This window comes from Gobius niger (assembly GCF_951799975.1).
Source record: "Gobius niger genome assembly, chromosome: 19".
NCBI classification, from domain to species: Eukaryota; Metazoa; Chordata; class Actinopteri; order Gobiiformes; family Gobiidae; genus Gobius; species Gobius niger.
The window spans coordinates 16831449-16846139 of NC_136870.1; the positions used below are offsets into that span (position 1 = coordinate 16831449).

Consider the following 14691-nt stretch of genomic DNA (forward strand, 5'->3'; position numbering starts at 1 on the left):
TTTTCACAGGTTGCACTTCCCGGATGTCTGCAACGAATCAGAATCTAGCATCCTCCCGTCTTGACCAATAAGACGAGCTTTTCAGGTGAACCAGCTTGGCAGGTCCAATCAGGAGAGCGGGGGCGGAGCTTGATGACTTTTGAAAATTCTGTTCCTGCTCTCCTCATTTTGCAAACTTAAGAAGGGCTTTCTGGTCCGAGGAGGAAGGGAGGAATTTACTTTCAAATTTCACTCAACCTCTCCTCACTTTGCAAACTTACAGACTATCCCTTTAACCTTAGCGCAGTGCAAAGACGATACATTTTCATGGCCATTTTTCAGCATTGGGACGATATGAAAATTGCACAAACCTAGGAAAATGCTATGTCATGCTTTGTGCAATATTCATTTGTCTTTCTCCACATTTCGTTGTTGTGCACCTGATGCTTTGATCGATCGTATTGTCATCTGCAGCCGTTGCGCACCTGCCTTCATGCACTACCTGCACACACAAACACAGGGTTGCCGCTATAGGGTGATGGTTGTCGAGCCGGTATATCGAGTGTGTGTTTTTGTGCCCCCCCCTCCTCCGCTCGGGACTTGCCTGTCGCGCACGCCTCTGACAGCTCGATGCCTGTCGCCTGCAGCTACACGCTCCGTTTGATGTGGAGCCAGTTGGCAGAAAGCATTTACCCCTGAATGAATGACGGGCCCCATTGCTCTGATTCTCTGACATCTTTAATTCTGCGCTGACAGTGAACGCGTCGCACAGACAATGGTCAGCCGCTGCGCACTTGGGATTGTGTCGTTCGGGGTGTCAGCTCCTCAAAAGACTCAGAGGCCGTGGTGGAGGACAGTGAATGCTATTTCATCTACAATTATTATTGATGGACATACAGTATATATTGCTTTAAAGGTATTTTCTGCCTGACTAGGATAGTGTATATAGTGTACAGAAGTATTTTAGGCCTGTTTGTGTCGAGTCGCCACAGCAGATTGTCCATGTGCAGTGACGCGTCTGTTGTGGCGTTGCTATAACAGCTGGTGCAACTGTCAGTTCATTTTGGATGTTCGTCGTTATTAAATCTGCAACTGTTTAGACAATATCTTTTTCAAATAACAGAATGTCGGCTTATTTGTTTAACCCCTTTAACCCCGCCTTAACTGAGCACACTATGTCCAGCTTTATCCATATCTAAAAGTTTCTTGACTGGAGAGTTTACAGCAGGGGTGTCAAACTCATTTTGGGTCGCGGACCAAAATTCAGCTCCCACGGCAGGTCGCGGGCAGCATATAATAGAGAACATTTTTCCAATAAATGATTAATAATGAGCTGTGATTAGGTCAAAGCCCCAACTTGACTGTCGCTTCATTAAAAACAACGGCTTGCACTTGTATTGCACTTTACAAGCCTGTGTCACAAGTTCTACAGGCAGCTATTGAAGCCACAGCCGCCCTGGGGCAAACTGTCCATTTACCACATGGCTATAATGTGTTGTTCATATCCTGAGCTCTTATTTTGTCACTGCCCTCTGCTGGACACGTGTGGAACTCTTTCCTGTTTTTTTTTATTTAATGCCCCCTAGTGGCTAGAATGAGCATCCTGGTTATTCTTTAAAAAATCATAACGCTGCACAGGAATGGGCTAGAGACTTTTTTTTATTTTTTTTACGTACTCTGGAATTTAAACTCTACAGGTCAGGGGCCGGATTAAATCATCTCGCCGTATGTTTGACACCCCTGGTTCACAGCCTATATGCCAGTATAACGCCTCATTTGAAAGCTAAGACCTGCAAAACTCATAGAAGCTTCATCCTAGTTTTTGTTATCACGTTTTAGTCGTTGTATTGCACTTTAATCGCACTTTTGCCACATTTTTGTCACATTTTTGTCATATTTTGTCATTTTGTTACGTTTTTGTCATGTTTTCATCATGTTTTTTGTCATGTTTTTGTCACCTTTTCAATGCTTTTTTTTGTCACTTTTTGGCCGTGTTTCGTTTTTTGTTGTTGTTGTTGCCACAAACATGTCAAAAAAGCAACACGAATGTGCGGAAAACACAACCAAAAACGTGCCTATCACAACGAGGAAGAAGCTGAGCTGAGTTTTGCAGTCGGTCTGAGCTTTGAAATGAGGCGTTTCACTGGGTTAAGACAAAACTTATCGCAATCTTTACACCACTTTTCTAACAACCACATGTCCTGTTCGGCCCAGTCCTAATTTGCCCGTTCGCCCGTGCACGTCCTCCGAGTGCTTCTTCCACCTCTGTGACACGACGCTTCACAAAGTGTAACTGTAAAGTTGTCACATACGCAGCGCTTACCGAGGACTTTATTTAACAGCGGATTGTTTTAAAGGGGACAAAGGCAAAAGTAAGTGAGCCGGCCTAATTAAAGAGTGGAGTTTGTGTTGGCATCTCGGCTCATTTACTGTAACTCCTGAGCAGCCAATTATACAGCAGCAGTTACCCAGGAGAAAAGGGCTGAGAGCGAAATCCGACTTTTTTCTTCCAACGTGAGATCCTCTTTTAGTGTTTCAAGGGGAAAGGGAAAAAAAAAACTTGTTTCAAAAAGTGCACAAACTGGTAAACAGGGGTATCTACTGTAAACAGCACTGTACTGAAATATCAAGGGACCGGTCTGCTTAATTACTCAGAGGCAGATATACAATGTCTTATGCAAATGAACGACGGCTTTGTTGTTGCGGTTTTATAATGAGAATTTTGGAGCATTCTCTAAATGTAGTGCATAGCGGTTTGAATAACATGGTAACAAATGTTCATCATAGCGGTAATTTATGTTCAATTGGCCGCATCGTGTCATTAGTTTTAGTGAGGTGAGACTACTTTTACACTTCAGAGATTTTTGAATATAATGTTTTTGTTGAAGTAGTTTTGTCACTCAGTTCTTCTATTATTTAAAACCCCCTGCCTGAACCGAACACATTTTGTTCAGTTCAGCTTTACCTAAATCTAACAGCTTCTCAACTGGAAAGAAACAGTTTAATGCCTCATTTGAAAGATAAGTCATGGTTTTGTCACTTTTTTGACACGTTTTTTTGTCATGTTTTTGTTGCTTTTATTACTTTTTTGACACTTTTTTGTCGCCTTTTTTTAGATGTTTTTGTCACGTTTTTCTCACGTTTTTGGTCACTTTTTTGACAGGTTTTTGACACATTTTTGTTGCTTTTTTGTCACGTTTTTGGACACGTTATTGTCACTTTTTTCATCACTTTTTCAGGTCATCTTTTGACACGTTTTTGTTGCTTTTTTTGCTACTTTTTTTGACATGTTAGTGTCACTTTTTTGTCACTTTTTCGGTCACTTTTTGACACTTTTTTGATGCTTTTTTGTCACGTTTTTGACATGTTATGGTCACTTTTTGTTTTTTGTTTTTAGATTTGGGGAAAACCAGCGTGGAGAAAATGTGCTTGGTTCAGGTGGGGGTTGAGAGGTTAAGCATCATTACTCAAGCATCACCCACTGATCATGTTTCTTTTAAATACGATGATGCTGTAGATCCGGGAGCACCAGCGTAGGCTTACTCTCACTCAGCCTAACCCAATCCTTCACATGTGCTTCAGAAACTGTTCAGTGCTATCCAGCTCTAATAGCAGAGACTTAAAAGCAGCTGCTGTAACTTTCTGCCCCAGCGCTGATCACATACTGTTGAAATATGGCTGCTTGAGGATGTGTGTGTGTTAAAAGCAGAGCATTGGGTGTGATTAATGTCGCTAATGGAGCTGGTCTGACTGAGACCCACTGAGATGCACCCCAGGGACACGAGCATCCCTCTGCAATATACTTTCTCCGATAGACTTCTGGCTTTGCTTCATGGTGTAAAAGCATCATATAGAAATGAGCTTGTATTTTCCATCCAGTTTCTTACCTTTATTCAGGTTTATATAGCGTCGTAATGTATTAAAGAGACACCGACATGGCCACGATTTACTGCGTCAGGCGAGAGAATCGGAGTTGCCAGGCAAAAACAGCGTAATTTTGTGAGTTTAATTCAAGCAGCAGATGGTTGGCTGGTACTTGGATACACATGATGAATGGGCACATAAACACAAGTCTCCCAAGTTGCTTCAGGGCCTGCTGTCACTGGAATAAAAAAATAAAAAAAAACGAAAGGAAAGGAAGGAAGAAAAAATTACCAAGTTTAATTCTAGAATATGGCTCTGAATCAATGGAGCATTTTGGGATTTCTAAATGGAGATCACTCGGGTTACTCGGGCTATTAATTTGTTTTCATTCTGGCCAGTTTCACCACAGGAAGAAATCAGTTTTTGCCTGTTCAAGCAGATGAACATATTGGTATTTTTTTTTAAATTGTTAACTAAGTAGGAGGCATGTTGGGATGGGTTTCCCTAAGCTCTCTGGCCTACCCCATTGACTTATGGGTGGCACAGCAGCACAGCTAGAAGGTCCCGTGTTGCATCCAGGGACGCACATGGCCTTTCTGTGTCCAGTTTCCCCAACCACTAAAACAGGTACATTAGGGAGTATGTTTGAGTGAGTAGATAGTGGTGGTTATAGCTTACCACTGTCGAGTATGGAGTAAAATCGTCCCATGTAAAGCGCCTTGTGACCATGTCTGTGAAAGGCTAAACAAATAATGTCCTTTCCCTTTCCTTGATACATGCACAGTAGGCAAATCCTCCAACTCCTGACCAGAATCTAACTCACTCCACTGTGGATATTTAAATGTACCCTACAGGGGCATGTTTCAAACTTCAACTGCACTGTGTACTTTAAGTTCCTAAACCAATTCATACCATGCTGTGTTTTACTTATAAAGTGCTTAAATACTTAAATAATCACATAAAAAGGATTCATTTTTCTCTAAAGACTTTTGGATGCCCTCACTAATCACACAGGCTTTGTTTACCAGGCACAATTCACCATATTCAGATTAGACATGCACCGATCCGATACCTATACTGGGGTTTGAGTATCTGCTGATATTTACCGATACCAAGAGACTTTCTTAAAAGTGTTATATAAATATTGAATTGACTCTTTTCTCCATTTTAAGATCAATAAAGTCATATTTTATTGTCATAATGCTACAGATCAATTATCAGTCATATCTATTGTTAAATTAATGGATGAACATTAAACAAGGATCACTGGACTTTTGTATACTAAATATCTTTGGGTATATGACAGGCTTTAGGAAGCATTAATATAAGCAAGTCACATGATCTGATCATTACAAATATGTTAGATCAGTTAATTCTTAAACTAAAATACAAACACTTGGCTTCAGCAGTGGTTGTTTTAGTTTATTAGGCTATTTTAGGTATTTCTATCATAGTTTCTGACCCAGACTTGATTAGTTTTTGTTAGCATTTGCATGCACCCGCTAGCTTTAGCATGTTATTGCTAGCAGCGATCAAAGGAGGTTAAAACTTAAAACTTTACAATGATGTACATGTACAACATGCCCATATTCACTTAGATTTATGTGGCAAAAGTTGTCTTTTTAAGGCGTTGAGAGCCAAAACTGGGATAGGTTCAGTAGCCGATACCTGATATTTAATTTTTCCCGTATCGGCTTCGATATCCGATACCAGTATCGGATCGTGCATCCCTAATTCATACCTTGCTGTTGTTTTCATTCACACCCCTTGGTACTGGTGTCGGGAACTACACCGAGTTGTGGTATTGGATTGAAAACAGTAGTTAATATCAATGGGCAGAAAAGAGAGATTGTGTGTAGCAAAGTAATCTTATTTGAAATGTTAATGTTGGAAGCAAATCCCTGCCACTCACAACCCACTTACGGAAAGTATCACCAGAACTCATCAAACTGTCAACAACTCTTACGCAAATCGCCATCCATATTCACTTTCCACCTGGAAAACATTTTGACGAGGTTAATTAGAAATGTCCAACACTGACAAGAGGTTGCCTGAATCATGAATACTTTATTACATTATTACACAATGATCCTTCATGATAGGCTCCCCATCGGTATTTTTACATTCTGTTCACGATCTGTACTAAAACTTTGCACTAATCTCCCTCATAATTAACGCCACATTTCTCCGTCTGTCTCTTTGTCTGTCTTGCAGGTGGCTCAATGGCCCGAAGAGGAAGAGAAAGAACAGTCAAAATTCGGTGAAGAGTGTGACTGGTGAGTACCATGACAGATCGCGCCACTCAACATCAGCAAAACAAAAAATCTCTGAGCGTGAATGAATGAAGTGTCGCATCAGGCACATCTCTGACAGATATATCCACTCCAGAGACTATACATTTCAAAAGAGCCCGCTGTGCATTTTAGATATTTGCTCCTTTGTATCTTTAAGCTCAGGGAAAGTGTTTGGGAATACAGTTGTCAGCTTTTCTGAGAGTGAGGAGCGGAGAGGAGTGAGTTTCGCTGCATTGACACAAGCCATACATAATTCATCAGTGCCTCCTGTACTTTACCCCCTCGATTTGTCACCTGCAGAGACAAAACAGCCAAAGATGCGAGCGTCTGTCTTCCGCAAACGGAAACTCAGCTTGCTTTTTGCATTGTCACGGCAGCAGCTAAAAATCCCCCCATTGTCTAAAACGGCAAGAATTGAGAGACATCATAATCCGTGTCAGCCGGCGTTGTACCCCCGGAGAAGATCTTTTTTTTTTTTAAGACCTTTCTTTTCGCAGCAGGTGTCCTGTAGTCGCGCTCGTACCTGTCACGCCCCATTTGGGATGGGAAAATCTGACTCCGTGTCTGTCTGCGGGGCATATGGGAGTCCCAGAAAAAAAGAGACGCGCCCCCGTGATGTCAGCATTTTCCTATGGGATAAAATCATTCATTCTTTACAACAGTTTAGGATTAAGATTGTCAGTGAAGGAAAGAGGAGATCATTCCCAATAAAAATTAATGGAGGCACAATGTTATATCCCCAATAAATTATATGATATGTGAAAAAACAAAGTAATTATGGTCTGTACTGGTGCCCTTTACTGTTCCAAAGCAACATTGCAGATATTAATTAGGCCTACCACTGTCTTGGCGCATGAAAAATTCTCTCTTTAGCTCTATTTGCTTGAGATTTTTAGTCCCCTAGGTAATTTATGCTGGATTATGCCACTTTTATTTAACGATATAGACTATTTTTTACTTACTGTAATCAGCCGACAAGCCCATTATCCTTGATGGAGTATCGTAACCCTTTCTCACACCATTGCACTGTCTTCAAAACATAGTAGCATTGAAATTTGGGGCAAATCCTGTTGCCATGGTGATCCGAATGCCAAACTACCTCGTGCCCCAAAATAAGCCATCACAAACTGCGCTCCCTGTCTGACGCCTGTGTGTGGAGGTTTCCCTTTGCCGGAGGAGCATTGCATCATTACACACCGAATCCACCCGGGTTTCACTTTTGCTGCTCCTCCTTTTAACACCAGCTTAACTCGGAAAAAGATCAAAGTCATGTTTCTCTGTAAAACTCAAGTCAGAGACACTGCTAGTTTCTATTCACCGCATCTTCTTTGCGTCTCTTTCCAAATTCGTCCCATGATGTTTTGCAGTGTTTACGATCTAAAATGTCACCCCTGCAACGCCCTGAGAAACAATTAAGCCTCGTGAGACCTGATTGGCTAAGCTCTCATTTTGGATTAATTAACAGATGTTATTATAGGGAACGCTGCAAAGGCAAAAATATTAATCTTCATCATTTGAGGATTTTTTTTTTTTTTCACCTGACAAAAATGTCCTTCATTTAGGGCTTCACACAAGAGTTAAAGGGACTAGACGGAGTTTAAACATTTTCAAATTATGTATTTCACTCCCCCTACATGCTCCAGTCCTGTCCTAATCTGTAGAATGAGCCCAGACCTATTCACCACAACCGGCAGTAAAAGTCTGCAGGGTCCGAAGAACCGTCATTCACAAGCTTAATATTGAAACTGCAGTTACACGTTAGACCTGAGGTGGCAGTAGTGAGTATAGAAATGTCAACTTCCATCTAGTCCCTTTAAAACAGAACAAAATATGGACCGAATAAAGGCTTAAATGGAAGTACTATAAGTCGCACTTTTTTTCATAGCTTGGCTGGTGGTGTGACTTATATATCAAAATATATAATATCACGTTTGTTATTTTCACACTGACAGCTGCTCCAGGGCGCTCTAAGCTTGTGTAACAGTATCTGCTACTCCTGTACGGTTGTACAATGACAAATAAAGCACTTACTTACTTACTGTACCACTGAAAATAAAATAAAAACTGGAGTGAGCGAGAAATTTGTGAGGGACTGGCGAAAAGCAGAGGTTACTCTTATTGCAATGAAGAAAACAAATAAGCTACTTGAGGGCTAAAAACTAGATGGCCACAGCCAGAGGAACGAGTTCGCAAATGGGTGCTTGAACAAGGTGCTGCCAGGAGAGGCTTGTCAATGATGCAGTTACGCCTCCATGCCAACGTAGTTGTAAAGGCTGCGATTTATACTCCCGACATATAGTCCAGAAAATACGATAACTGAAAAGAAAATCTAAATCTTTGCACATTTTGACATTTAGTTTTTGTATATGGATATTTTAGCACAAATCGGATATATTGTGGCTCATTACAGTATAAATACTGCCTCTCCTAGTATTGAGATAACGGTGTGTGAATCTTCTAGTCTGGGACTAATACAGTAGCTCCGTTGTTTGAACCACAAAGAACCCAGGAATTTGTATTACTTTGTTTGACCCTATCTCGCAATGTTATTGCACTGACCGTGTCTCCTTGCCCTTTTCTTGACCTTTTTGCTATGCTTGCTGAAACACTAAGACACTCATAAACTATTTCTGATGCAAGCATATTCCGCAAGGATTATCTTAGCCCCTATCTAGCAAAATTGCAGAAAACGATTCTGATGATGTTCCAAGGGCAATAATTGAAAGTTGTAAAGACAAAATATTTACATTTGCCCTGGCCACACTAGAGAAATAGAGTTAGTTTTTGCTGGTTTTGGTGTTGTAGCTTTAGTAATGCCTGGCGTGGAGCGGGGCAGGAGCGGAGCCAGGAGCTGCAGCGGTATTGATTTTGGGGCTTGGCTTGGGAACACTCAGCCACAGCGCGTTGGCCCGGACTCACGGTGGCTCTGTGACTGCTCAGTGTGTGCTAGTCTCGCGAGCTGACGTCTTCTCAAAAATGATCCTCAATTCACACCACCAAATCCTGTAATGCTTGGACAGGTTTTTGCAATTTGTCCTGCGTCTGAGTGTGCTATTGCAACTTCTTCACACCAAAAGGAAGATTCATTAATCACGAAGAAATGTATACTAATTATTTTACGGCAGCTGGCAAATGCACAGTGTTAAGAGCCAACTTGGATTTCATGGCACTATTTTTACATATTACAGCATAAGTAATGTGCGGTATTCACATTTTCTATTTTAATCCATAAACGTTTCATATATAAACAGTAATTATAATAGTAATTACATCTCCTTTATGTTAAATTTACATATCATCAATATACAGGACAATATTTGACTATATTTTTTATGATTTGTTTTTAAAAGAAAAAAATGATTTTATTTCTGATTTAGACATTTAAAAATACATAATTTAAGCCTCCTAGTCAAAGACGTGTAAAGAAATTGGACTGTCTTTCCCTTGTGCCCCAAAAAACTAAATTCTGTATCAACATTTTACTTCATGGTAATTGTGGTGTCAATATAGTCCCCAAAGTCTTAGGCGTCCTCACCTCAGTTATGACTTTGCTTGTATTTTTGACACTTTTTGAATCGACTAGTTCATTTCTCAATGCTGCCAGAAGCTTTACTCTGACTTTAAGCTAATGCCATCTGTTTTTACGCTGTTTCTATTGGCCTTTTCTAGCATATATGCATAGAGCGTGTCTTTAATCCTCCCAGACTTCCTCTTCAATGCTTCAATGCTGCAAAACCGTTGGAAAACACATGTGGAAAATCATCCACATTGCACCTCATCCATATGGCAGCAATTGTGTGTCGCTTTTATATCCTCTGCCCTTTTCTGCTGTCCAACGTTTTATATATAACTAAATCAATAGAAAACCACTCACATTGCTTTGGCACCACACTGTTTCCTCTTTTCTCATTTACTCTCACTTTCTCTCTCCACCCTCTTTGCCCTTTCTTGCTCGCCCCTCCTTCATCCTCCCAAAAGCTGTCACTGAGCCAAAAGCCGAGGCTCCACTGACTCTGCCTGTCACAGCTCGGCCTGTGTGCTGCTCTGTACGTGTCATGCTTCGCCCACATGGGGCCAGCGTGAGCGCTCTGCATGTACAAAGCCCTCTGTAGTCGTCTGTATGCCCTTATTTGTGACATGGACCGTACCATCTCCGTCACCCCTCTTGAGCCTTTCAAACACGCATCACGTCAAATGTCCAGACAAAAAAAAGAGAAAACAAATCTCAACAACCACTCGGGCTTTCATGTCTGCCAAGACACTGTACTATCTTTACCATTTTGTCTTTAATCTATAATATCCCGAATTCACTTTTATTCAGATTTTTTTTTATTTTTGCCATATTACAGTATGTCCCTATATATACAATCACTATATCTCCTCATGAGCCCAAAATGTTTTGCTCCATCAACTGATGTGAGATTGCCCCTCCTTCTTCATGGAAGTGCTACTCATTACTATTACTTATTCTTTACTACAAAGCAAATTGCAGATGTTTTTTTCAGCCTTATTTAAAGCAGAAGTAAGTAACTCATGCCCCCCTAGAGGCCATAAGCGCCACTGCAGGTGTCGTAGCATGTTGCATTTTGTTTACTCATTAATTGTCCGTGAGAGTAAATACTACGCTGACAGAAAAGACAGGGAGAGAGAGATATTGTACATCCAATCACAAAATGGAGATTTTTTTCACTCAAACTTGGCTGTAAATACAAAAGTGCCGCTTGCTTTGGCCGTTAGCCTGTTAGCTTCTTCTTTGTGATTCCATTAGTGTGTATTGCACCTCCGACCCAGTGCAGGAAAAGTTGCAAGGGTGGTTTTCTGGCCAAATACACTGGGGGGAGATGAAAGAACCCCCAATCATCCCATTAACACTTGTATTACCTACCCACTTGTATTGACTACGAAAAGGATGAAGGTAAACAAGTTACTTAGTTCTGCTTTAAATTGCATCAGTCTTGGAAATATGCAATGGCAGTTTTGTATACACCGAAATTGGACTTAGTTCTAGCCATTTTTACCCATTTTTAAAAATCTATTAGTCTTTGACATTCATTTTCTCCATCAACATAATCATAACACAGAAGTAAAAAAGTTTCCCATGTGTCACGTTGTTAACTTGGACTCTACCATCTCCTCCCTCCCTTTAATTGCGTCTTGGCTATACATCACGTAAATGTCCAGAACTCGACTCTTTCCTGTTTTGCTGTGCGCTCGGTGTCTGTCTCTCTCCTTTAAACGGGGAAAAGGAGAAAAGGGAACAATCTGTCCCAGGGCTGCTTGCTTTAGAATAAGACCATTTAGGGATGGGGAGGTTCGTAAACAGTCTGGAGACATGGAAACTCCAAAAATACATATTAAATCATTTTTAGTGGGTATGTTTTAATGGAAAGTAATAGATAATTTAAATGATACGCTTAAGTGGCAAGTACAAGTCGGCGGTGTAATTTTTATGATTTGTTTTTCACTGTGCTCGTGTTCAGGCTAGTTAAAAGAAGTGGACATTTCTATAATTATTGTTGTTTTAAAAATAAAATACCTGACAGTAACAAACTGCCAGTGTTGGGCTGGGGCCAGAAAGTAGGTCACAGAGAGGTTGAATACAGAAGTCACCTCCTTTAAGGACATGAGGCTATGGTTGTGTGGAATATTAACATTTTTAAAGTAAAAAGACCACTTTATAAAATAGAAATTGTTACTAAATATGGCTATTTTATTGGTGGTGATCCAGTTTATAACCTGTGTTTCTAGTGCTTCGTTTTAAAGCTCTATCTATATTTCTATAGCTGCACATTATTGACCATAAAAACAGGGAAACAAATTAAAAGTTAAAGTGGCAAACGTAAGTGTCAAAGTTTCACTCCAACTTTTCCCCTCACTGTTATGCAGGTAGCAACTTCGATCTCAGAATGTCTTATTAACTCTCTTTATAGCGAACTCCATCAATGATAATCAAATATAAAGCACGAGCCGGAGTCTGTGCCGCGCTCATTATTGTATTAGCGCTCTCATTAGGCTCTTTAATGAGGGGTATTAACGATATTCGTCAGAGCGGCGGGATGGGCTTTCACTGTGAGCCAGAGCGCTTTCTTCTCACTCCGATTTTGGTCTTTGTCCCAGACCACTTCATCACACCAACCGAGTGAGGAGTCATTTTTCATGTCCATTTCACTTGTCCGCACCTGATAGTACAGCTGGACATGCCTTATCTGATTCGTCAAAACGGACTTCAGTGCCAGAGTCGTACAGTGCAGTTTTACCCCAGAAAGAAAGAAACCAAATGAGAACGTTCTTGTACATCACGGAAGACATTTTTAGTTTTAGGCAAAGAGTCTTTACAACTGCCAGAGAATAGGGGCCTGCTCTAGGATTACTTTCTTTTTTGTCGGGGGTTCGAATCCCAGCTCCCACAGGTGTCATTGTATTGTTGACACTTCACCCACCTTTCCCCCAGTGTGTGCGTACATTTGTGTATCAATGAGAGTGCGAATGGGTGAGTGGCTCCTTGCTGTAAAGCGCTTTGGGCCTAATGAAGATAGAAAAGGACTGTTTTTTTTTTTTATCCTAAAATGAACCCTCAACTTCAAAATAAATACTACCAAATTTCCTAATTCAGCGTCTATGGACCGAGGCTGCGTGACTATATTATAAACACATTCATTTCCAGGACCATGCAAATAACTGCACACACATCCCCTCCCTAGCCACGCCCCAATCCTTCGGCATCTGGGTTCATGACCTTTTCTCAACTCCCCCAGTCAACAAGAAAAAATTCTGATGACCTCATGTACTGTGTATTTCCCATGTCTCGATGTTTTTGTGCATGTGCTTTGCCTTAACTTTAACCTGATTGTAATTTCACATAACTTCTTTTGTAAGGCGTATTGAGTTGCCTTGTGTACTAAATGCGCGATACAAAATAAGGTTGCCTTGCCTATGTAGCCACGCTGTGACAGAAAGGGTTGAAGCTGCTGACTACAAGTAAAGGAACACAGTTGTTATTACAAATTACCACTGAGATCATGGCATTTTAGTGATGCCAAAATATGCAGGGAAGGCTAATCCTACAGCTAGGTAAACTGACCAACAATAAAATGGACATTGGTAGAAGACGGCCAAACAGTGCACTAAAGCATTCCCTTGTTTCGGTTTGGACACATTGAGAAATTGAGCAGTAATATATAATGCAGCGCTCCGCCCCACTGTCCTCTATTTGTCATGCCTCTTCTACATGATTATTTCGTAAGATTTCACCTTTTTCACTGCCAGAATTGAATCGCTTCGCCACAAAGCCGTTGCCGGAATGGGTGACCTATTCTCTCAAACGAAACCGTGTTCCTGAAGAGCAGTTCTCAACAGGAGAGTGATTTATAGGCAATAGCCGTGTAACGCCGCCGCAGCAGTCCTGTTTCATTCTCTCCCCTCTGACGGTCTCCATTTGTGCTCCACCGGGCAGAGACAATCACGCCACGCTTGTATTGAGCTGTCCCTGCCATGCTCCCCGCCAGGGATAAAAGAACGAAGAGGTGCGCTGGAGTTTCGCAACGGCAATGTTTGTTGGTTTGTAGCCCGTGGAGACGCTATTGACTGACCCCCAGTGGACAGGAGGACAAAGGACAGAGGGACGCAGCTGGAGATAGAGCCGTGATTGAGGGTTTTCGGAGCCAAACAGAGATTTCGAGAGCTGCAGGGTTGGAATCAGAGTAGGAGAATATAATTGATGGAGTGTGCAGAGATCCACAGATGGTGTTTTATTTCTTTCATCGCTGCTTTTGTCTGAATGATAAATGTGGCGACTGTAAAAGAAAGAAAAAAAAAAGCAATCAAAATCTAATTGCAGTATCTGTCACTGAATAGAGTATAGGAAAATGAATTATAACATGAAATAACATTTACTGGTTTAGTGGATATAAATATTGATCGATGTGTAAGTTAAACATTGAAAACATGTTTTAGATTGGATACCAGTTCTAAAATGTGATATCAAGAATTGATATGGTGGTCAGGGGTCAGATATTTTTATTTTTGCTGTTTTTGAAAGAAATGGCAAATGTAGAAAAAGCACATCATCATTAGTTGTTCGAGATTATGTCGACAAATCTTTAATAATTCATGGCTAAACGTCATTTCCAGCTGACATTTCCATGTGAATATTATCGCCATTTGTAATACAGTTTTGAGAAAGTTATTTCACCCAACTTAAAGCAGCACTAATTCCCTTAATAAATCCTTTTCGTAGTCCCTCTGGGAGTAATACAAGTGTTATTAAGATGATTGGGGGTCTTTCATCTGCCCCTGGTGTCTCTAGCCAGAAAACCACAATTGCACCTTCACTGCCACCGGGTTGAAGTCACCAACACACACTAATGGAATCACGAAGAAGAAGCAAACAGGCTAACGGGTTTGAGTGAAAAAAAATATCTCCATTGTGTAATTGGATGTACAATATCCCTCTCTCCCTTTGTCTTTTCTGTCAGCGTAGTATTTAATCTCACGGACAATAAATAAGTCAAAAAATGGCAACATGCTACGACACTTGCAGTGGCGCTTATGGCCT

The 14691-nt window shown here is 40.9% G+C and overlaps 1 protein-coding gene across 2 annotated transcripts in view; it reads left to right on the forward strand.

The window, feature by feature from the left end:
- LOC306978939 (thyroid hormone receptor alpha-B) overlaps positions 1–14691 on the forward strand; it is a 157765-nt gene that overhangs the window by 123883 nt on the left and 19191 nt on the right. For both annotated transcript variants that reach the window (XM_079577687.1, XM_079577688.1), the window contains exon 5: positions 6058–6119. In XM_079577687.1, the coding sequence (XP_079433813.1) occupies positions 6058–6119 (62 nt within the window). The remainder of the gene's footprint in view (positions 1–6057; positions 6120–14691) is intronic.